This window comes from Acanthisitta chloris, unplaced genomic scaffold (assembly GCF_000695815.1).
Source record: "Acanthisitta chloris isolate BGI_N310 unplaced genomic scaffold, ASM69581v1 scaffold8524, whole genome shotgun sequence".
Lineage (NCBI taxonomy): Eukaryota > Metazoa > Chordata > Aves > Passeriformes > Acanthisittidae > Acanthisitta > Acanthisitta chloris.
In genome coordinates, this window is record NW_008670901.1 from 2,936 (window position 1) to 28,484 (window position 25,549).

A 25,549-nucleotide genomic window follows, 5' to 3' on the forward strand; every position below is an offset into this window, starting at 1 on the left:
CACAAAAAAACCCCAGCAATACACATTTCCCTCTCCAGCATCCATGGAGCAGGACTCAGCATTACTTTGAAACCTAACCAGTGTTCTGTGAACAATGAAAACAAATTAAAAATGTGTTACAAATACTGACCTTTCCACTCACCGAACCAACATGCACGACCAAGTAATTTTAATCCCAAAGCGTACAGGTCATGCAAAACCAGCACCACACTGGAAAAAACCTACCAAAATAAACACCAGCCTGCAGAGCTCAGCAGGTCATGTCACTGCAAATGTTCTGTGTTTCACCAGCCTTGACAAAAGAGAGTCAGGCCAGAATCAGACTTCCCTCAAAGCACATGTCTAGTGCAATTCTGACAGCATACCCACAGTGTCAACCATTTGATGAACAGATCAAACCCCAAAATCTCAACATGCCTGTCACAGGAAGTCTGTCTTGCTCTCACCACTGCTGGTTACCACAGGTCTGCAGCACAGTTGCCTCCTCCCAAATGATCCTTGTTCCAAATGCCCTGGAACAGAATAAAGCTTCCTCCTGAAGCAATTATTCTGAATCCTCATCTTTCTTTTAGAACTTCTTAGCCACATCTGTTTCCATAGTTTGCTCTTGCAGCTGTAGCTGTGAGTGCAAAGCTGCAGCTGAAAGTTTTCAGTAGCACTAAAACAGCCATGGCAGCCACCTCCTCTCTCTCACTGGGCTATTCCCAACTCAGATATTCACATGTTCTCTCTCATGGTGCTTTTATGTGAATCATGATGAAGGTTTTCAAACTGATCTTCAAAGCCTTTTACAAGACTAGGTGAGATCACCTCAGGTATGCACAGGGAAGAGCTCCAGCACATCAGGATATACACCACCAGCTACTAGAGCGGAGAAATTGGAAGCTTGTGTTCTGGAATGGAAGCAAAAAATTTCACAAGACCAGGACCTTAATAATGGAGTTTGCTTCCAGAAAAGATTAATGCAATTTATCACTTCCAAAACCACATGGGTTTAGACAGACTCATGGTCTCACAGGCTTGTCTCCCCAGTATAAGAAAAGGCACTGACATACTGGAGCAAGCCCAACCTGTCCAATGTGGTTAGTGGATGGAGAATGTGGAGAGGGGGAGAGAGCTGTGTTTGTTCAGCCTGCAGAAAACAAAGAGAAGAAGGATCTCAGTTGCTGTTTGCAACTACCTAATGGGTGCTGGAGAGGATGGTGCCACACTCTTCTCAGAGATGCCAAACAAATGGACAAGAAGCAATGAACACAAGTTATAGGAAGGGAAATTCTGACTAAATATGGGATAAAAAAGTCTCCACAAGATGAGTTATCAAACAAAACCTTAAGTAACCTGAGCAAACTTTTATATCAGCCCTGTTTCAAGCAAGCAGTTGGACCATATGGCCCCCAAAGATTCCTTCTCCTAAATTGATTTATGAATTGGTAATATTTTTCCTGCAGAATGAAGAAGAGAGGGGAATAAAGAAGTGGTAGTGAGGTTAACCACAGTTCTGAAATTGACCGCATGACCCTAAATCACTTTGGATCTGTTTGCAATGCATAATGCTCCAAAGTGGCTAATACAAAACTAGCAAGCACCTCAGATGCAATATAAATATGAAATTGCAGCATCCATCCAGGCTAATTAGCACACATGCAGATTGCTGCAGTGATATTGCTTCCCTGCCTACTGTTTCAAAGCTTGCTGAACTGAAGATATGCTCTGAATTGCTCTGTTCCTCAGTATTTAATTTATATAACAAGAATTATCATTCTGCTTTGTCTGTTTAGACTGCAAACAATTCAGGAGCAGAGGTTCTCTTTTATTACAAATGAATGTAACACCTTGGGGCCCGGAGCCTAAGCTCAGAGTCATGCAGCGTGGCCTCACAAATAAAATTTCCAGTAATGGCAGTATCTTAAGCAGACAGTCCAAGAGGATTAGATTTTCTCTTCCATCAAACCTTTCATAGCAACAAATGGATTAAAAAATGTAAGTAAGTCTACATTTCAAACTGAACAGAACAGTCCTGGAATCACATCTATAGACAGTAAACTCATTATTCCAGCTCTGTCATTTCCTTGCCATGGAAGTTACAGAAGGAAGACAGTGACTTTGAGAAACTTTGTATTTACAGGGCAGCACATTTGCTGCTTTCTCCATTAAAACTCTTTTCTCTATAGTTTTGGTATTTATTCTACCTGGTGAAGAAATGTCACTGGCAAAACATATTGGAAGCAGTTCAGACAACAGGAGAAAACCAAATAAACTGCAAATATTAGCTACAAGCTTCTGATTAGTCTTTTCGATGATTTTGGAAAATGTAACTGTGGAAATGAAATTAACTGGCATTCTCAATCCTCCAGATAAATGAATCAGGGGAGCTGGGTAATGGACTCAGAAAATTAAGGCCGTATTTGTTTTTCTTCATTCTGCATGTGCAGTTATAACACTATTTAATGAGTTTCCAGAATCTCCCAGCCAAAATGATCTGAAGTTATAACTATCTATAAGATCATCAGGCAGAGAGGCAGGTTTTAACATACTGGGACAGCTATGAGTAGGACAGCACAGGAAGATTTCAAAAAAGTTGTCTTTTTGGCATGATACTCCAGGGACAGCTTTAACTCCAAGTAAGTGTCATCAGATCAATGACAGCCACTAAAAATCTCAGGCTTTTTACATTCATCTCTAGGAGAAACACAAATGCTAATCTTTCTGGTATTCAGCTCCTCATCAGGGTTGACCCAGCATTTGGCCTTTAGCTCTCTTAGAGAAAGTCAAGGCTGAGTCAGCCATTCCCAGTTTCGCACCTGTGGAGTCAAGGTGGCTAAATCCTGGGGAACAGGTATTTAGGTTTAAACTGACCTTCAAGTGGAAAAATTTCTAATCCTTCCTACTAGGGAAGCAGGAACATATTTTTATTTTCTTTTAAATTAAGACCTTATCTAAGATAAAAAGGAGGGCCAAAACAGAGCCATTGGAGAGTTTCAGTAAAAATGTAGAACCCACAGGACCTTCAATACAATTCTACCTAACACTTCAGCTAGCTGAAGGGCTGTGGATTAAAAACATCATCCACTATAGCTCAGTTTCAGCCTACACAGACCGTTATAGGTGAAGTATTTAAACAATCATCTGGATAACAGCACAATGTTACCACTGTTTCATTTTAAGTAGCAGGTTTGTGTTAGACACATTCACCAGTATTTTTGTCTGTATCACGGAGCTAGGGTGATCCTACTACGTCTAACTAGCCAGAACATTTCCAAGGAAGACCTAGGTGTTTTATTACAAGAGTTTCCAAATACAGCTGGGAATCAGCTTTCTTCAGACACTTCTGATATTGTCCCAAGTAGAACAGCTCTACCAGTGACAGCAACAGCAAAACTATTCCTCTATCCTGGCCATCTGAAGCGTTATCATCATGCACACCCCATACATCAAACAAAGTAAGATGCAGAGAGACCCCACAATCATTCCCAGTCAATATTCTCAGCCATGGTTTAACTGCTTGAATAGATTCTAGAACCCATGTGATTCAGAAGCAACCAGTTTTGATATACTTTATAAAATTTGCTTTCTAGCACACTTTCCAAGACCGATGTTGCTAAGAGTTTGACTCTGTCTGCACTGTCAACTAACCAGTTTGAATACAGTTATGTCCAGCTCATGCTGTCCATGGTTCCTTTACAATAATAAATTATTTTCCCAGAGCAGACAGAGTTTAATGTCCTTTGCACTTTATCAAGCTGGGCTAAATATATATCTGCTAAAAATATTACTATCGTATGTTCTTCTTCAAGTCTCAACAGGCTTTCAATTGAGAATGATCTAACTGAGCACACACACTATGGCAAAGAGCATTTAGCCATGCAAAATGTTCCTGAGTTATCTGATGTGTTTGGTGGAAAGCATAAAACTATCACTTCAAAAGTATAAATTTACATCATCATGTAAAAAAGAAGGCACTAATAAGATACGTCTTCAAAAACAAATACATTTAATGCCTATGAAAGAAACAGACTGTCATAGTTTGGAAGCTGAATGTTGACTTACAGATGGAAAGACCTATTAGATCATTCATTCCCTCTCTTTGCCAAGACAGGAATATTTCCTAAAGAACATTGCATGCTCTTCTGCCCAGTATAGTTTTTATAACGTAAGTACCAGTTTCTATAGAAAACTTGATTGCTTTATAAAGCATGCACAAGAGACTGGCATATATATACAGGAGTATTAAGTCAAAAACCAGTGGTTTGAGACAGAAAGGGCATTCAGCAGTGGGAAGGATGTGGGCAGGAATCATGTAGCTCAAGAAAGGACTATTGGTGGGCTGATCATTGATAAATGGGCTAGTTATAACAGACATGTACGTAATGACTACGCAACCATTCCTTGGCATTCATCTGTCCATACCCATATCCTATCCAAGTACTTCAGCTAGACTCATAAAACAAGAGTTATTCATCTATTTTAGGTACTTTAGGATGGAATGAATCATGCCCTAAAGTATCTATTTCCTACCACTGACTTTTAAGCGAATCAGTAAGCAGACAGCTATAGTGTATATGTCTAGAGATATGTTAGAGAGCTGAGGTTCAGCTCTGTTGCCCAATGGAAGCTTGGGTGCTACCTTCATGTAGGCAGCCATATGTATATACCTCAATGCAGAAATGTTAATTTGTGAGATGAATCCCACACCTACAATTAAATGAGGAATGAGTCTCATTCTCTGTGATCATGTTTGCATAGCCACCCTTTCCGTGCTTTCCTTCCTAATTCCTTGCAAGTTTTGCTTTAGCATTGTGAAAGCCAGAAAAACATTAAGCCCTTGCTGGCAGCAAGAATGAAATCGCCTTCTGAAAAGACTTGGATCTCTTCTCCCCACTCCAATGAACCACAAGGGTCTCACTCTAAACCACAAAAGGCAAAGCTTGGGCAATTAACAAACACTCTGCCAATGCTACTCCCTCAAGCACTCTGGACTGCTCTATTAGAATTGCATATTTACCTTCTTGTTACAGAGGAAAGGGAGTTCCAAGAGCCACAGACATTAAGAGAACTGTTGACAACACTCCTGCAAGAGTGATGGATAGCTCAGATTGAAATGATATGATAGAGCACCTCTGATGCCTCCCCTGAGACCCAGGGGGATCTCAGGAAATTGGAGGTCCCATGTCAGAGAGGTCACTGCAGTCATTTATACTCTTAAGACGTTTGGGGAGTTGCTGTCTAGCAGCATATCCCTGAGTGTGGAAGTGAGCTCACAGAATTTGTGAACTTCTACAAGAAGATGCAAAACCTTTGTCCTCTAGCAGTGTCTCCTCCATCATACATGTCCCCATTCTACATGCCTCTATTTACAGGTGACAGATCAGGCTGTTACCCTTGGCCCAGTCAGTCCCCCAAGAAGGATAAGATCATGGCTCTGCAAGTATGAAAAAAATAGCCTTAGAAAGGAGCAGTGATTTTGCTGTGCCTGAAGTCTCCTATGTTTGAATATATCCTGCATAGAAAAGATGAGGGGCTTGCCTTTACACAATAATTTGCATACTTGTTTTTTAATTAACCAAACTTCTTAACAGTTTCTTAATTATATTTATGTAAAAAACGCAATATTCCTTTAGATCTTTCCCACTTTGCATGACATATGTACAAAAACATGTAGTTAGTGGGTAAAATCCTATTCTGAGAGCAGTACCAGCACACAGACATATTCCTGTCAGAAGAGTGTGATCAGTGGATCTGCTCTGACAGATTACGTATTTTGTATCTTTATTAACTGTGCATCATTTTTACATTCTGTTCCAGTTAGCTTATGACAGATAACTATTTTTTAAAATCAGATCTCAAGGCAAAGAAATGTCAATGTGGAAAAATAAAGACATTTAGTATGTATTTATTATGTAAATAAATACTCAAGCTTCTTGAAAGTGTTGAAGTAAATGACACATCGACTTAAATTGGTGAAATCATGGTGAGTAGTTTTAAATAGAAACACTTTCAAAGTAAAAATACCACAAAGCATTAGACATATCATAAAGTCGAGTTAAATTAGTATTAGAAAAATTATTACTCTTATGTTTTTATTACATATTGAGCTGGATCTGTCTTCCTCTGAAGTCACCAGGAATATTAACATCAATTTAATTAACTTGAAGCAAGATTTAGCCTGGAAGAATTATTTTACCATGAGTAAAGGAGAAAATGAAGTCTGAAACTCGGCTTTTCCAGCAAGGCACTGAACTCAGACTAACAGAGATATTTAGATACCAATCTCCCACTGGACAAGAAATAGACAGGTAAATATATTTAAGAACCTGGAACTCATTAGCTCTGATCCATATTGAACACAAAATGTATTCACTGTTTCCCAAGACAGGTGAATAGTAAGTAGAGCAATGTGGGAAAACAGCAACATAAAATCGGTATTATAAAAAATGGCAGTGCAATGCTCAAGGCCGGATTCATTTTCCGACATTCCTTATGATCCATGGGAACTCATGGCTACCAGTTAACAGCTATGTGCAGCTCAGTGTTCAGTTTTGAACTTTATACACTAGCTCTAACAACCATCTCCTCCAAAGCACCAAGGACTGGCTGCCTGGAATGACACTGCAGAACAGAGCTAGGCAAGGTGCCACCACCTGAAACACCTTGTTTGCACCACAGGAGACATTCTGATCTAAGTTATACCAAAGTTAATTAGAGACACAGAGCTACTAATAGATCAGAATCTAGCTTGTTGTCGGTGTAAAGACTGTGGCTGCTCACTGGAGTGTCTCAGATTTCTAACAGATTACTCTTGGCATTGCTTTCTGGGGTCTCATTGGAAAACTGTGGTATTGCCAGGGCAGTTTTCAATTACCAGCCTTAATTTGGAGAGCATGCTATAGAGATCTATGCACACCAAGGTAATGCAGAAATATTATTTAGAATTTTTTCCCCAGAAAAATATGCTAACTGAATGAGGGGACATGTCTTTTCCTCTCTATTTTTACCATGTTTTTTAAAAACAAGGTTGTGCTAAACAGAAGTTCTTTGTCTCCTTTATTCACTTTGTGCCTGCTTTGATCCCCAGTATAACTTGTTTGAATTCTATAATCATGGCATAACTTATGCTTTTTTCCCCTTGTATATTTTACAAGTCTTCCATTATTGACAGTTTTTTAAAGACACAATCTGAAAGATAATCTTATCTCAAGTGAGTTTTGTCATATGTGGTGTTAATGGGGGTACTAGATGATTCTGTTCTCACAGAAGTTCCTTGCTCACATTATTGCCTCCCACCGACAAACACCCACAGAATGAACCATGGGGAGGAAATTTTCCTTGAGATCCTCAAATGTTATCCTAAATGGAGTCTGAGGTTCCGACTCAATTGCTTGCAGTGTGTCCAAACCCTACATATTTCAAGGAACACTGAGCCTAGCCTTAGAGACTTTTTTAAAGGCGAAAGCAAACTCATGCCCACTGCTTCCCCACCTCACTACCATGCCAGCAGAACTTTGTGGATGTTGTCATCTCTGTATCTGAGTATCTCAGATAATTAACTAGAAATAAACATAAGTGCATCAGATGAAGTCCTATTTCCTAACGCCTTCAGAGATGGTTGAAAATCTCACTGTGGGTCTGCTGCAAATATTTTTCCAGACTTCAGTGTTTGTGAGATGACCTGAATTTCAAACTTGAGGATGATTCTGTTGCTGGCAAATCACACAGATTCAGCCTTGTATCGCCCTCTGATAATGTCACAGAGACTGCTGAAGAGCAGATGCTATAAGAGATGATGAAACGAAAAAACATAACAGCAAATAAAGTCCAGTCTTCCACATGAGTAGTCAGTCCATGCTCTCAACATGTCTGTGTAGCTGGCAGAACACACATCATCCTTAGTGAAACGTGAGCGTTTCAGTCACACTGAGGCAGAAGTTTCTGCATCCAAACCACATTTTAGGTTTCTAGAATCCAGCTGCAACATAGTTTTGTTAGGATATTTAAAGCACAATGGTGCAGAATATAGATGAGATGCTGTGCTAAAGAACAGCTTTATCAGTTTCAGCAAAATACATCCAGAAGACAGCAAAGCAGCGAAGCACCATTATGTTAAAGCAAAACAAACATATCTTATACAGACTCTGCCAATTTGTGGAGCTGCTGCAATTGTATTTTAATGTAATCTATTCATTATAACTACTACGGGTAAGAAGCTACCACTAATATATGACACAATAATCCTGCTACCTCTTGAAGGAAGTACAGAGTAGTCAAAGCTCCCAGAGAAATAGGTACAGCAGTGTGGCAACGGGTAAGGTAAAGTCATTAAAAACATGGTTTCATTGCAAGCAGAGATGGAGACCTAAAATTTAGGAGTCTTGCATGAAAAGGGATCTTTTAACCCACATATTTAACTTTCTAATTTTTACCTATTCCAGCCATCCTTGCTGGTTTGTCCTTGATGAATATCAAAAAGTTTTTGTTTTGAATGCAATCTTCATTAAATAATACACAACAAACAAGTATGTGTGAATGAGCATGTGGTATGATTACATAAATTTGGGAATTCTTTAGTGGTGCATCATCAGTAAATCCATCTGGGAAAAGGATATTAAAAATTTCTTACAGCAGAGGTCCAACTGCCTTCAACAAGATGTTTGTTTTCCCCAGGTGGTACTATAAAAATATATAATGTATAAATCAGCCAAAAATGCAGAATGTGTATAGTTACCTCTTACATCTTTAACCATAGTGATTACATCGATAATTTGTATACCTCTGCCCAGGTTTAATTTATTCATTTTTTTTAATGTAAAAAGGAAGAAATGCAAGTTACATCAAAGCAGAAAGGAGACACTGGCAAAAAAAGAACTACAAAAAGATGATAAGGATGGGATTCAGGTACCTGTGTATAAGCTTCTAATGCCATCTTAGACAGTCTAGGGACTATCTAGGGATCACCTCTTTGTTGCCAGCTGCCACTCCAGAATAGCACTACTCTTCCGTAAGTCCTATAGCATATCTGCCAGCCCAGTGTGGCTGTCTCAAATATCCTGGGACACTGAAAATAGTAACAGTTGATTATATTTAAGCAATTAATCTCACCCTAACCATTTATGTTCAGGGATACGCAAGCTCTATCCAAGCTAACCCCAGAGCAGCATGCACTGAAGAGGGCAGGATGGAGACATCCAAGGCAGTGCATCTGAGCAAGCTCTGGGCCCGAAACAACAGCCAACTCAAACTGGGATAGCCTCCCATGGCCCCACTGTGTTACAGGAGTTTATCAGTTGGGTCTTTGGGCATTTGTCAATTCAAAGATCTTGCATGATGTTATGTTACATATTGTAGAAACTGCAGAATTAAGAGAAACAGGAAAAATTTGTCTTCCTCTCTGCGTTTTGCCTATATAGGCAGGGAACAGGCCTCAGATACAGGTGGCTGAGAAGACCAAGGAAGAAAACAATATATATTTGTAGCTAGGAAATCTGTCCCGGTAAAATGAACACTGATGAGCTGCCTTTGCTCCTACACTACTTTGCCTTATTTTAAAAAAATCTTAACTTCCTTCATTCTCTTGTAACTACTAACAGAACAGAGCATGAATTCCCTTTTCTACTTTCCTTACATAGCCACTTAGGCTTTTGTATCTTTGAAAGATGCTGCCCATCACAGATTGCAATCTGCCTTGTACAGTTCTCAGTTATGTTTAAATCTTCTTTTGTCCTTTAAAGGCTGATTGAAAGAAGTGTCAGGTCATTATTTCATGCTGTAGCTTAATGCTTAGACTTAACAGTGTATGATCTCTCTCTCTTCACCAAAGACCTTCATTCACTGAAGGTCAAGGTATTAGCGTGTTATTTTTAAATACACTCCCAGCGGCGAAGAGTTAAAAATAGTCTTCTACGAAAATGCACAGTAATTGGTTAAACCTTGTTAGCCATCACATGAAGATGATAACTCCTCCCAGGAAAAGACATAGCCAAAGCAGCTTTGACATGGATTTATACTTAGAAGAGCAGCTGCAGGCCTACTGGGTAGGGGTTCACAGCAGAGGCTCTTGGATTATTAGCAGAAAAAACCAGCTTGATTCTGGAAAGGAAGGGAAGGAAATGCGAAAAAATTTTCCTCATTGTGACCTGCAAGTGAATTCCATGGATTCTCTACTTTAGAACAACCACCAGTAGACAGGAAGCATAAAAAGATGGAGCTGGGAAAGGCAAAGCTGCTGAGAACTGGCCTCAATGCTTTATATCAGGCCATCCACCCTGTGCACGGAATTGCCTGGACAGATGGGAAGCAAGTGATGCTGACTGCTTTATACTATCAAAACGGAGAGCTAAAGTTTGGAGACTCGAGCGTTGTTGGACAATTTGAACATGTTCATGGGCTTTACTGGGGCCCATGTTGCTCTACAGGCACCCCAGCTCTGCTCGCTGTTCAGCACAAAAAGCACGTAAGCATTTGGCAGCTGGTCTACAGCACTGCAGAGAAGAAAAAACCCTTGATTTCTCAGACTTGTGAAGTTGGTGAGCCGTTTCCACTGCTTTCCCAGGGCTGCGTCTGGCATCCAAAGAAGGAGGTCTTGGCTGTGCTTACGAAACGAGATGCTTCAGTCTTGCATGCTGTTCGTACTGACAATGCGCGAATTAAGGCAGATATCAAAAGCACTGGGCACATTCACTGTGCTTGCTGGACTAAGGATGGTAATCGCTTGGTAGTTGCTATAGGCAGTGCCCTGCACTCCTACATATGGGATAATGCTCAGAAAACTCTAAATATCTGTTCCTTTTGTCCAGTCTTTGATGTGGGTGGTTATATCTGCTCTATAGAAGCCACACTGGATTTCCAAATTGCTGTAGCTACTGAGCTTCCTTTAGATAATATCTGTGGTGTCAATGCAGGCATTGCATTTGATGTGCCATCTGGTACAGAAACTGGCTCTCTAATCTCACAGTCTGCTCTGGTGCTTGGTGATGAGGAATACTCCATGGACATGCGAAGAAAGTCCATAGATTCAGATAGATCAGGTGTTGATTCAGTTAATTCTTCTTTGTCAGGTCCTGTGGATTTAACCCATATCCTTGCAAACCACCATCGGTCTGATCCCAGTCCTCTTACTACTCTGAAACACAAAGACTCTGTGGCAACAAATGGTCAAGATTCTTCTCACTTGATCTTGGTGACTTTTGAGAGGAAGGTAACCACCACCAGAAAAGTCACCATCCCAGGTATTCTGGTTCCTGATATAATGGCTTTTGACCTTAGAGCTCAGATTGTGGCAGTAGCCTCTAACACTTCTAACATTGTTTTGGTGTATTCGGTAACCTCTTCCTGCATGCCCCACATTCAACAAATCCAGCTGGAAAAAAATGAAAGACCAAAGGGCCTATGCTTTTTAACAGATAAACTCTTATTGATTCTGATTGGCAAGCAGAAGCTCCCTGAGCCTAATCTCATTCCAGCTTCAGCTTCAGATAGGTATGTAATGCGTCTTATGATCAAAGAATTGATGCTGGAAGAAAATTCTTCAGCATTGCCTGAGACTAAGCAGAATATGTTTTATAACTTTGAATCCTCTGTTAATATACCTGGAAAAAGAAAGTTCTTTGAAAATCTTGCTACAGAAGACCAAACTCAAAACAGGGAGCTGTTAATACCAAGGACAGTTATTCAATCTCCAAGTGGCAGGAGGAGACTCATCGAAGAAGTAAAGAGCCCTAGTTATGAGCAGAGCTCTTCATCAAGTGTGAGTGACCTGGATGAAAAAAGGCTCCCAGGTGACTCCTCGGTGGCCTTGGAAACTTTGGATGCAGAACCTACAAATCGCTCAGTGTCTCTTCGTGGTTTTGGAACACCCACCAGGATTTCCAACAGACCAACATCCCCTAAAGTACAGTTCAGTGTGATCCGAGAAGCATCAAGTTCTCCTAAAAACAACAATTTGCCAAGTGAAAGAGGAATGACTCACATATCTAGAAATTTGGAAAGACTTTGTGGCAGCTTCAATGAGTTACAACTCAGTCTTTCTGAAATAACAGACTTCACTAGAAATGGGAGGAGGATATCTTTAGCCTATCCAGGCTCACAGGAACCGCCTGTGGTTCATATCACCTACCAGGTAACACTTTTGCCATCTTAAAAATACTGTGATAGGTCACTGAATTTTTAAACAATCTTGTATTTATTTAGCTGTAAATCAAGAGCTTGCAGTTTAATTCTTATAGAGAAATATAACATACGTTTGGCATCAAGCTTAATCTAAAATGGCATTATAATTTGTCATTGGAACAATAATTCAGGATAATGTGGGTAGCTGAGAGGGTACTTCCCGTGGGAGATTTGTCTGTTCGTTCTTTGATTATGCACAACTGTCTGGGACATTGGTTTTTGTGTGCACCTGTCAAAGAGAGAAAATAGAGCCAAAGAATTGTTAATGTACAAAAGGTTTAGATGTTAGTTTAGTGCAGAGATGAGACGATGAGTAGGGTGGTACAGTAGCCCACCAGAAGCATAATAAATTCAAACCCAAACTCAAAACCAAAGTCTGAAGATAGCAGACTCTCATGAAGATTGAAAGAAAGTATTGAATAACAATTTATGGAAAACTTCAGATGGACATGACATGAATTTGGCTTATTTCTACTTTGATTTCTCACCATTAATCTTCACAGAGCTGGACACACTCAATTTGTAAAACTTATGTAAAACACTTTAAATTTTCTGAACCCCCCCCCCAAATAAAAAACCCTAATCCATCAATACGAAATCATAATTTCATTAAATAAGCAGAAGAATGTCAAACCATCATGTGCCTATCTAACCTCATTTTGGTAAACTTCCTACCAGCTTCAATAAGAATTTCAGCTAAGGAATGTAGGTTAGGTAATTATTTCTGGTTATTGTTGTATTATTCACAGTAACACTAACATTACACTGATCAGATTTTCGAACACACTGGTGATAGTGGCAGAACTGGGGTCCCTTTCAGGATGTAGATGCCAATTATAAATGAATTCTTACCTAGTGCAACATAAGCACCATTATGTGAAAATAATACCTTAGATTGTGGTGATGGTGAAGTATGTACTTCTCAAACAAATTTGACTTCCTTTTACTTTAAAGGAATCCATACAGACATCTAAGTATCCCTCCTTAAACACTCATTAAGGGAATGGTGACTCAACGCAATCATGTTCATTGCTATTTAGCAATCGTTTGCTCGGCATTTAAGCAGATTCTAGTATGTTGGGTCCTCTGGATAAAAGCAAAGCTTTCAATCTGAATTAGTCAATAATTTGACTTGAATGCATTATATAAATTCTGGTGAAAAAGCAACATGTCTATTTTAAATAATTTAGGATTTTATTGGCCAAAAAGCAATCCCTTCTGTTCTCCAGCATGTGCGAATTAATTCTGATTTCTTAACATAAATCAACTTATTTATTTAGCAAGCAGCCCTATCTCTGGGATTCAATTGGATTAACCTTTTCGAAGAGAAGTTTTATTTGTGAGACGTAACATTAATCTAAGATCTGAAGTTGCTGTGCACGTTTGCTTGCACAAGCAATAAGAATTAATTAACCTGGTTTTTTCCTTTGGAAGGAAAAAAATAAATTAAATGCTTCTAAAATACTGCTAGACCAACTATGCTTCAAAAGGAAGACTCTTATTTATCTGAACAGGTTAGTTTCACATTGAGCCAGCAGCAAGCACTGCTAGCACCACATTATAGTGACTCAGAAAAAGTGCCACTTAATGCCTTTCCACACACGCGGCTTTCCGGTGCAAGTCTCCATTAATGGCTTGCATAGTTCAACCCCTCTGCTGAAATCTAACAGGATCACAGCATGGTGCCAAAAAATAATGAAAAATAGGCTTGGCAAAAAGGACTCCAGACAGACAGGGAAATATTTGCTTCATAGGCAGCTAATAATTTTTGAGAGAAAATAGTTATTTTGATTAGTTTAAGTTCAGACATCTGAACCTTGTTCCTCCTTCAGGAGTTGATTAGTGCACTGTGAGCTCAGAGACCAGCTGGGCTGTGGGTTCCAGCCAGACACTGTGTTCACAGCGCAAAAAGTCAGGAAATAGCTTTATTGCCTTATGATATAAATATCAGCCAGTGCAAAACATTCTAAGCTTTAGGAACACTGCAGTCCAGTCAATAATATTGCCATTATCTTTCAGCTCTTTGTGCCAAGTGCATTTCTTCTTAAGTGTCTGTGTAGTCCCCAGCATGGCAGAGGCTCAATCTTGATTGGGAAATCTATTGTACTGTAAAATATAGTCATCAGAACTGCACAACCATATTCGTGCATTTAAAACATATAAGGAAAGTTTTTTAAAAGATAATAGCTTAAAATGTAGCAAAAATTAACGAGCAATTACAAACACTGTTGTGCAGAAGCATTATTGACACATTTATGTATGCTTTCAGTTCTGCTTACAAAACCAGAATATAAACCAAAACGTTTATTACTTAATAATTCATAATGTCTGCTCACTAAACAGTCTTCAAACCCTTTGTTTATCCTGTCAGTGCTAGTCTGCCTGTAACTCCTCTGAAGTCACGTCCATGCAGTGCTACCAGAATTTATATTCTCTGTAGCCCATAGCCAAGGAAGAAAATGATGATCACTCACACTTTGGAAATGTCACTGCACTATCACTTGTGTAATAGCATTCAGCCACCAGAGGTAACTTGATCATTCAACCCTGAAAAGCAAATATTATTGCTCTTTCATCACATCCAGGCTTGGATTAGGGGTAGTGTGGGAGGGCAGCCAGACAAATGCTGTAAGAGGATATTATTTAAGAAGAAAAAGAAAAAAAAGAAGAGGATCTGTCACAGATTTGTTTCTGTTTCATTTTGCAAAAAGATACTTTTATCATCCTTTTCCCCAGAAAAGAAACAGCTGCAGAATATTTAAACTACTCTCATTCAATAGCTAATTACAGTGGAAATAAAGCCAATCTGGATTTGAAATTAAAGGCATTTAGGCAAACCTCTCCAGGAGGAATAAGATTCATCTTAATCTGAAGAATATCTTAAAACTCCTACATTTTGCTCAGAAGCAGTATTATGTCAAAAGTGTATATCACTGAGAGCATATATTGCATAATTAAACAGGAAATAAATATCTTTTCAGCAATTAGTCACAATGATTTCCTTTTCTTAGCACTCACCAATAATTGCATACAAGTCAATTTGTGCTTTTATAGTATCTTCATGCAATTTACTATGGAAAACTTTATTGCCAAGGTCAGCTATAAAATAAACAATTTATTTTTTTTTTTACACAGAGCTGGGAGATGAATAGAAAAGATCAAACATATGGCAGTAAAGTTCTTCTGCTAGAAATATGTGACGTAAAGAAGGAGGCTATAAGGGTGGCACAGTAAAAGGAGCAAGGCAAAGACCAGGCTGCAATGATCAGCTGTAATATGACCATGAACCTTTCTGAAATCCAAAGGGCAATTTTGACTCGGGTTGAGAAATACAAAGTAAGTCATGAAAATGATGGAGGAGGAAGGTGATATGACTGCTCCCTGGAGTAAGAAACTAGCCAGCTATCCTGAAATTTAGAAGAGAGAGATTTAGGGTGACTGTAAAAGAAAGACCTGCAGTAGTCAAAAGAAGGTGTGATTAATGCATGGATAACATTTTGAGCAAAGGTTGAGGAATTCGTTAAGAACAAATTCTGTCAACAATGTTCTGAAACTGATCAATAGCAGACAGGCAGCCTTTGTAGAGGAGATGCAATACCTTTTATTAGAGCAGATGATTTGTTTGTTGGATATGCAGATGCAAAAGGAACATGCAATGTCAAAAATGAAGCCACGTTTTCATACTGTGGAATGAAAGCAAAGATCTAAGTTTTAAAAAACCCACTCAAAACATAAAGATCATGGAAGCACAAGCACAAAAGGCATATCTTAGATGACAACACACCTGAAACAGTAGGTGCAGAACTATTAACAGGGAGCCAAGAGTAGAGAAATCCCAGCATTACGTCACCTGGAACACTGATGTGCACTGATGCAGCCTGCACTGGGATTTAAGCACCCCTGAGCACCTCAGATCTCTTCCAGCATAAACATTTTACAGGCTTATGCTTCTCTGCCAGGTTAATTCGGGTTGTAATTGGAATGCCCCACGTAAGGGCAAGCACAGGTATTATGATCTCCACCACAATAAAACCAGGATCCACCAAAAATCAAGCAGGAATCAGAGCAGCAGCAGCAGAAATCATGACAAGAAAAGGGAGCAGTGCAGGCTGCCAAACCTAATAAACGCTACCTGTGGCAACATTGCACAAGACTCAATGAAACACAGTCCTTTGACTGTACAAAATCATTGTTCTCTTCAGTGTCTTCTGGGCCAGAACCCCCACATCTAACTAATTTACTAGTTTTTTTCTCATCCTGCACAATGAATGTGGGGGCAAGGTAAAAGCAAGCTGACTAATGGGTACTAAGATATCAAACCTGAAACCAGCACTGGGCCACAACACAGAGAGCTGAAATCAAGGGTTTAGAGATGAAAACAGAGCTCTAGGCAACTACAGCACTATTCATCATACCGTGCAGAATTGTGGTGGCCTAACCTCTTACCTTTCCTTCATAAAAACCAGATTATTAACAGAAAGGAGATGAAGAATATTTAAAACACCTGTAAGTCATTAGAGTACTCGAAATTGTGCCTCAGGGAAAATTTTTTGTTCAACAGCAGAGAATAGGGATGAATAGAAGAAAAATAAGATAGTTAAGAAATTAGCTGGAATTAAGGTGGTAAATGGATATAGTAATACAGAAGAAAATGGAAATAAATTACTAGTGGATTTTCTCATGATTTATCTTCAGGCTCATCTAAAAGTTTCATTAATGATCTGCTGAGTTACACTAATAAAATTTGCCTATGTCATAAATTCAGTAGCATTTTCAATAGAGGATCAGGATATCACACATTAAGTTGATGAGCTTAACATCCAGAATAAAAAAAAAAAAAGTATTGAAATGAACTAATATGAAGTACATAGTGATATATTCCAGGATTAACAGATGAAAGTTATGCTTTAAACTGGATATGCATTAGCTGGAAACAACCAAGGATGACAAAAGCTTGTACATGTTAAGTGACTACAAAATGACTATGGATCAAAAATATGGTATGTTTATTAAAAGAACAAAGGCAGCGTGTGGGAATATCAGTGAGGCACCTCATCCAGCACTGGGCACACAGCTGTGGAGCCTCTACTGGAAAACCTTTTACATTCCTAGACATCCACAGGCAAGAAAGACACATTCAGACATCAACTGATTGCTAACCCAGTGTTAGTATAAACAGTTCTGGTTGGTAGCTCATTCTCCTTTAGCTCACTGTTTCATCAGTTGTTGCATTTAAGTTCATTAAGACGATCTTAGCAGCCAGGCGAGTGGAGGCAGTGCATTAGGAAATGCAAAATGAATGGTGAAGAGGTCAAGAGACAGAACCAGCTCCAGCTGACTGCCCAGTGGGGTTCAAAAAGGGATAAAAGATGTTCATTTAACATGCAGAGATACAGTGTTCAACATCTAATCCAGGAATCCTCTTTGCCTTAGCAAATTATTTTCTTCTCATACATTTGTGCGTTCCAAAATGTGAGTTTTGGAAGAGAGTTTGGCACTGCTGGGATGGGCTGGTGGCTGCCCAGCTGACCCTTTATAGGCTGTAAAATCTGATCGGGGCAGGTTGACGTGGATGAAGGAAAACAGTTATTGAATTGATGGTTTCTTTATGTTGGATTTTTGTTGAGGGAGAGTTGAACTTGACCTAATACAGGAAGCTGGGTAAAGTAACTGAAAATATTCACTCACGTATGGGGAAATATATTTGTTTCTTTGTGGTTAATATGTTCTTAGTGTACCAATAAACTCTGCTTTAGGATAAAGCAACTAACCTAAGGGATTTCAATCTGGGAATTTCAAGTCCTCTGACTTCTATTGTAGATAAATAACAAAATTTAAAAAACAGACATGGATTTTGGGAACAGGTGGATCGAATTTAGATTTGGTGAAAAAATTGTTTTTGGGTTAAGGCATGAAAATGGGAAGTACTAAGGTGAGATTTTAGATGGACTTCTAATACTGTCACAAATTACTTACCTGACCTTGAGTAAATCTCTTAAGCTTCCTGTGTAATGGTATGATCATCTATAAAAAGGGAATACTAAGAGTTACCTGCCTCACAAGAAGGCATGGGTTTAAATCAGCTAATCTGTGATATGCTGTGTGTGAACAGATTCCTCAATGAGGAAGCACTTTATCATCACTTAAACTAAGCATTAAACAAACAAAAAAGGCTAAATAATGAGAAGATTAAAACAGAGATTCTTTACCTGACAGAATTTGTCAAAAGACAAAAATTAATGGAAAGATGATTAAGTTTATCATTATAAACAGAACTATATGACAAAGATGGAGAGAATAGCTAATACGAATGCTCACAAGTGATGAAAGATAAACAACTTGGAGACTTAATCTTTAAGTCTGTACTTGAAAAGCTGTTTGGGATAAAAAATAAATATAATGCAGTTTTATATATGCAAAAATGTTTTCCACTTCCAATGGCTGTTCCAATAATACCATGCAAGGCTAAGTAAGAAACAAACCAGAAAAAAGCCATCTTTAGTATACATTTCCACTCAACTGATTTCAAGTCAACAGAGGCAGAGCTAGATTGTTTGCTGATTATTCTTGAGTCGAACCATATCTATGTGAAAAAATGAACCACTCGGGTCAAGGCAATGTGCCTGTCTCTGACAATACAGCCAACCTTTTTCTATGGCTCATTAACTGGAGTACCAGCCTGAATAAACTCTGCTATCGCAACCTGAATTCAGGATGGTGAACTATTTGTTAGATGTGCCAATCCACAACATGCAGCAATGAAAAAGCTTTGCACAAACACCTGTACAGGCAAAGAGCATCTTTGCAATGATTGTGCAAAGCACATGCTCACTGCTAAACATTCAGCCCATTGAGTTTTAAGTGTATTTAGGCTTAATAGAATATAGTGCTGCTTAATGTGAAGAGACCTAAAAATGACAAAGAAATATTTTACATAGTTACATAAGTTTATGACTAAGAAAATGACACTTCTTTGATGCTTTCCTTAGGTATTTCCTTTGTTAATTATGCACCAACAAATTTCTGGCTGTTTTGAATGGGCAAAGAGATGAGAAGACCTTTGAAAGTTGGAAAGTTTACATTTTTAATGGAAAGATATTTTTCATTGCTTACATATACAATCAAACATAATAAATGAAATAAAAATCACCCACAGACTATCTGCATAAGCAATTTATGACAGAGTGGGAGAAAAGACTTTTGCAACAGTTGGTAGATATTCTGATTTACAGAATCCAATGTGGTTTCATGACAGCATAGACACTATGTACAGAAAAGTGAAAGCGATTGATTTAGAAAGGTTGTTTCACAGCAACAAAGCACATGTTCACTGAGGTAGCAACTGTCAAAAGACAGCACAATTAGAAATGAAGACAAGCATTAAAAGAGACATTTATTTAGTCAAAGGTTACTGTGCACAGAAATAGAAGATGCAGTTGTGAATTCATTCAACTGTAAGTTTCACATTAGCAAGAAAGATTCAAGGGTATAAAGCAGACACAGACAGGGTAGGACTAGACAGGAGTTAGGATAAATGACATCCTTTCAACCCATTATAAAACATTACCTTGGATCCCTTCTGAGTGCACAAAACAGAAAGGCCTGGGAAATAGGGTAAACAGACTGCTTATTCACAGCACAAATAGGATAAATCTGGGGTACTGCAAATGTAAAGATACCAAAGGAAAAACCCCCAAACATAACACATGGAACTACACAGGTGGAAAGCATGGAAAAAACCAAATGAAATTCACAGGACAAAGTATAGGAAGATTATTTAGAAGAAAATGTCCCATTCACATCTATTTCATAATGACATTGAGTCACTGGAAAATTTTCAGTGTTAAAATGACTTTCAAATGATAGCAGATAGGAAAATGTAAATGCAAATATATATCCACTCCATAACCATAGTAGCTCACCTATTTTGTGGTCCCTGCACCTTGCGGTAACCAGAATGATGGAACACAAAGGTGTCAATTCTCAGGGCCACCTAAGTTTCATGAAGTATGAACGAGCCATGTTTATATTCAAGTGTGTTCTTTCAGTGAATGTCAGAGCAAATTCCAGGGCTGTAAATCCATACATTCCCTTTCTCTCAAAGCGAGTCACAGGACTCCCAAGCTACCGCGTTATGGAAGCTTTTCAAAGAGACTGTCACTATGTCCAGTCTCTTTGCAAATTCTCCCTGTGCCAAAATAACCCTGAGGCTGTTTTACCAGGGTGGAATAGTTGACCTGTGGCTATCAAAGCCACCCACACATACAGCTGAAACTGAGCAGAGTACTCATTTGCTCTGGCAGCATCTTGGACAATGTTATTCCAGAGATGATACATTCCCCTCCACTAAACTGACACTTCAGGCAGAGAGGCCCAACAGACACACATATGCATGTCCCAGTACATTACACATACAGGGCTGACGCAGCTTTGAGCTGCAGGAGCTCACAAAGCGAAAAGCAAAGAGGTGTTTTCATCCTCCTCACATGGGACTATGAGATTGCACTAAGAATGGCACTGCATGGTGATGTCATCTATAAATCGTAGGAAAGACAGAAAAAGCAAAAGCAAAATGACTAAAGAACTGAAAGGAGTAAGAGCAGAATAGTTAAAAGAAGTCAGGCTCAGTGTCTAAGCCATTAACAAGATCTTTTCTTTTACATACACGCATTTGAAGAAAAGCTTTTCTAATGGATCAGTTACTGAAGAAACAAAAGATGTTCTCCTCTGTGATGGCAAGATCCATTTGAGTTTAGTCCAGCAGCTGTTCGATCTGCCTGTTATTGAAATGAAACACGGTATGTGCTTTTTATTTCTGGTATCTGGGTTCAGCTGTGATTTTTAAAATAAAAGAGGCATTTGTGGTAGAATTACCCCAGACTGTAGTCAACTGAGATAGCAAACGTCTTTTGACGTGTGTGTTTTCCCTTGTCTGAAATACAGCAGAGTGTCTCTTGAAATCATTTAAATGCTAAGTAACTGCAGAACTACCTATTAGCAGAGTAACATGTTAGATGCCTCTACAGATGAAGGCTGAGAAAATAATCAGCACACTGTACCTGGAAGTAGAAATGCTTCCTTGAGACCCTTTGCAATTTTTGCTTTGCCTATCTTTACAAGCATGTCCCAGACCTGGCAATATAGAGTAGTCTGGAGAAAAATTAATTCCCAGAATATTATGTATATATGTATCGATTAGAATTTGGTATCATTTTAATATAACATAAACAATGAAGCTCAGTGTTTTTATTTGCTAATCTCACATTTTTACCACTCATCACTGATTAATTTGTGAGGACAGAAGCCATGAGGGAAACCCTGGGCCCAGCCTGGTCTCTGAATTATCTTGTCCTTGTCCGTTCCTGTGTGTCACCTTCTCAGCAGCACACGCACCACGATGTTTTAGCCATTTCTCTATAAACTTCTGATGTATTTTCTCATCATAGTCTATTATGATCCTCTTTCTGAGGGTGTTGCAGAAGATAAGGATATGCAGGGTTTATACCTTTGTCAGCAATCTCTCTCTCAACTGTACAGTGCAGTGGAAGCATATATGGAAAAACTCTACCTGCTCTTAAGGCTTGAGCTATTTCCCAGCAAATTTCTGCAGTAACACAATGCAGTGCTGCAGGCCAAGGAGGAGACCGTTCTTGGCCTGTATTTCCAGCTCTTGGTTTTGAAAAGAAATGCCCATAATAAATAATGGGACTGAGAGAAGCTATTTTCAGCTCTATAGAACAGCTGAATATTTAATTAGCAGAGCACCACTCCTCAGTTTCATGCATTAGACTTCAGAGATATCAAAAAGATGATGTCTCAGAATCATCCTAATGTATCCCTATCATGGAATCATTAAGGTTGGAGGAGACCTCTAGGATCATCGAACCCAACCATTAACCTCCAACTCTGCTGTAACCCCTAAACCCTAAAAAACCATATCCTCCAGCCTCAGATCCAGACAGCTCCTAAATGCTTCCAAGGATGGTGATTCCACCACCTCTCTGGGCAATCTATTCCAGTGCCTGACCACCCTAACCGTGAAAAGTTTTTCCTAGCATCTAATCTGAATCTCAGTCCCTCTTTCTGCTCAGATTTTATGAACTGAGTCATTAAAAAAACTGCAACAAGAATTTTCTAAAACACATCAAAATCTTGCAAAATTATCAAGTTTGGAGGAAAAGTAGTTATGTAGCTCTTTATTCAGTTCCGGCCAGTATATGTTCATATTCCTAAAAGTTTCCTTTGACGCAAGACATGAATATTACATGTGAAGTTTAAAAATATAACTCCCATCCTTTAATACTATATAATTAATGTGGATGTGATAAAGAGTGTGCTTGTTTTACAATGACAGCCTGGCATCTTTTACTATGAATGAACACTTAAACTTTAATATATTGGGAAAAAGAAGTTCGAATTCTTGCCCACAGTAAGGCTGTTAAGATCATCAGATTTATAGGAGCGATGAACTCAGCCTCATTGTTTGCACTTTAAGCCCAGGACTGTAATACCATTACCAGTGCTAAATATAGTCCGTTGTGGAGTGCCCGGGTATCAGCACACAAGTCTCTCTTTTTGGCACATCATCATCATAATAGTTGCTCATAGAAAAAGGGTACTACACTCTGCACAAGGCTTTTCCTCCACTGAAATATTCTGTGGGATATGCTTCAAAGCAAGTGTTAGCAACCACACAGAGAATTTCAAACATTTCAATGGATGAAAGTAAAAAGTCCCAAGAGTCTGACATAAGAATATGCTTTGTCAATCTGACCAACAATGTAATATCCATTTGGGAAGTAGAATTTCCACTTTCAGGCCCATTGCTCATAGAATCTGAAGGCTGTCTAGAATTAGAAAGAAGGTATTTAGAGCAGAAGATTAAAGATTCATGGTTTGGAATGACAATCTTCTTATGATGTAACAGGTGACATGACAACATGCACTAGTGTAGCAGCCTGGAAAAGTGCTTTGTTAGTAGTGTAAGGAGGAGAGATTTACCTTGTCTAGGAATATGTTTTGTTATGACTGACAAAAATTTTTTCTCTCAGTTTTATCTCTGAAAATCAAAAAAACCCAAGTCAGATCATATCAGGGCTTTATTCCCTCCTATCCCAGCTAATGCCCCTGCTCAGTAAAGACAGGGTCACATGCTTTAAGGAAAAGTGTCATACAAGGGCTCCCACAATGCTTTTTGGTTGCCACAGATTTTTTTACTTTTTTGTCATAAAATGTGAAACAGGAAAAAAAAAAGACAAATAAAGAAGTCACTGTTTTCTATAAGGACTGTAACAGCCAGTCAAAAAGGAAACAGATGAATCATTACAAGAAAAAAATAAACAATTAAAAAAAGGGATGGTACATATAGTTTCAATTTCAAGCTGACATGCAAAGCAAAGCAAAAAAACAAATGGGGGAGGTATAATTTCTTGTGCAATACAGAAAGTGAACCTGAATGGTTTTGAGGTCTTTGTGTTTCAATCTTGCCTCTTTTCAGAAAAAAAAAGGCATTAAAAATGTCATTCAGATTTCGTTCATTCTCTTTATGAGATGATTTGAGAAATAATTAAAGGACAAGAAATTTTATTTTACAGCCTTTGTAAATCATCTTCAAGGTGTAACCTCAGCTTGCTATATGAATTTGAAAACATACTGAACAATCTTGGTTTGACAGTAAAGGACATGGAAACCCCTATCCCTTCTAGAACAAATACAACACAATCATTTCCTTTGCCAACTTTTCCAGTTTTCAAGACGAGACTGGATGTGGCACTTCATGGCCTAGTAACAATAGGTTTGGACTCGATGATCTCTGAGGTCTTTTCCAACCCAGTTGATTCTATGATTTGGGTAGAGCAGATGAGCAAAAGGGATAAGCAGATGTCACTAGAACAAAAGTCAGTATGGAGAGGCTGGCTGAGTTTTCAAAAGATGGAGATACTTGCAGTTTACCAGAACTAACAAAGATTTGCCTGTTGTTGAACTTAATTTAAATAAGGGACAAAATGCTTCAAACCTTGCAAGACTATTCACTTAGCCCCTCATTGCATTTACACAAAGGTGTGTTGAGCATGGATTGTCAGACCTTAATGTCATTAGCATAATAAGGATTTAGCTCACAAAAAAGAAACCCTCTCTGCTTGTGTGCTGGCTGACTGTTAAAAATGTGCTCCTACGTTTACATAACCAGAGCACTGCATTCATTTTTTTCTCTTTTGCTTAATTTTTGTAGGCTCTTCTTGGATTGTGCTCACTGCAGACAAGGATGGCTTTGTGCCATTAATATTCAAAGCCACACAAGAGATAATCATAAGGGATGGAACTGACAGTTCAGAAGTCTGTGGAGGTCACTCCTACCAAAAAAGTAACCCAATGCGACCACCAAGCAGAGTGACATAATTTCTGAACAAAGAACCCTAAGGACCTTCTTTTCTCATACAGTACAGAGACATTCTGCAGTCTCAGACACTGACTAGAAAGCTGTCTTCACTACCTTCGATGTATTTTAACTGTAAAATCTGTGGCATGGTTACACTATAGCTACCTCCTAGGGTTGGCTGGACCCTCATGATTTCTTCTGAAGGATCAGACCTAGACTGAAGTTCACCACAGTCATTGGTATTAATGGCTGCCAGTGGACTAGAGCAGAAAGACTAGTGTCTACTTTGATTGTGGTCAGGATGTTCTTGGAGAAACAATATTATGCTAAAGATCATGCAGTAACAACAAATCTATCTCATGCACGTGCACAGTCCACACAAAACCTGAAGAAAATACAACTAAAGAGCCTTTATATTCATTAAGGAAAACTGGGAAGAAAAAAAAAAGAAGAAAACTGCTTCAGGCTCTTTTCTGTTCCAGTTGGATCCCATGGAAACCTGCAACGTTTTCAGAAATGCTTAATTTTTATATGAAAATGTTCAATTACTAAAAAGGCTGCATCACTGTCTCCTGTCAGTGTCTTACACAGCATGTACAGTTATACATGCTCACAGAAGGGAAAGAAAAAATCTTGCAAGATAAATTTAGGATCAAAGACATTGAATGTAAATTTCATTTGGCTAAATGCAGGTGTCTACACTGAACCTGTCATCTACACTCCTCTATGATCAGTCAAAAAAAGAAAAGCACTTCTACAGCAGATTACTCATGCCCTAACATAGATTTCTAAAACTGATCGTGGTGAACCCTCCCTATTAAATGAGTAAATAAGTGCCTGTTCCTTTCCACTGACTGCAAAAGCAAGTAGGAGGACTGGTTTGAACACAAACATTTACACTTAGCCAGATGAACCTCACCCTCACAAACAAGAGGCAATACAGATAAAGCTGAGAATCACACAGGAGATCCATGAAAATTAAACTATCACGATTATGGTGTCAGAAATAGG

At 38.8% G+C, this 25,549-nt stretch overlaps 1 protein-coding gene across 1 annotated transcript; it reads left to right on the top strand.

The window, feature by feature from the left end:
* The first annotated feature begins 10,192 nt into the window (after nt 1-10,192).
* Nucleotides 10,193-24,558, top strand: LOC103801458 (WD repeat-containing protein C2orf44 homolog). The gene is made up of 3 exons (XM_009073873.1): nt 10,193-12,109; nt 20,837-20,957; nt 24,392-24,558. The coding sequence occupies exons 1-3, from the start codon at nt 10,193-10,195 to the stop codon at nt 24,556-24,558; spliced, it is 2,205 nt and encodes a 734-aa protein (XP_009072121.1).
* The last annotated feature ends 991 nt before the right edge of the window (nt 24,559-25,549 follow it).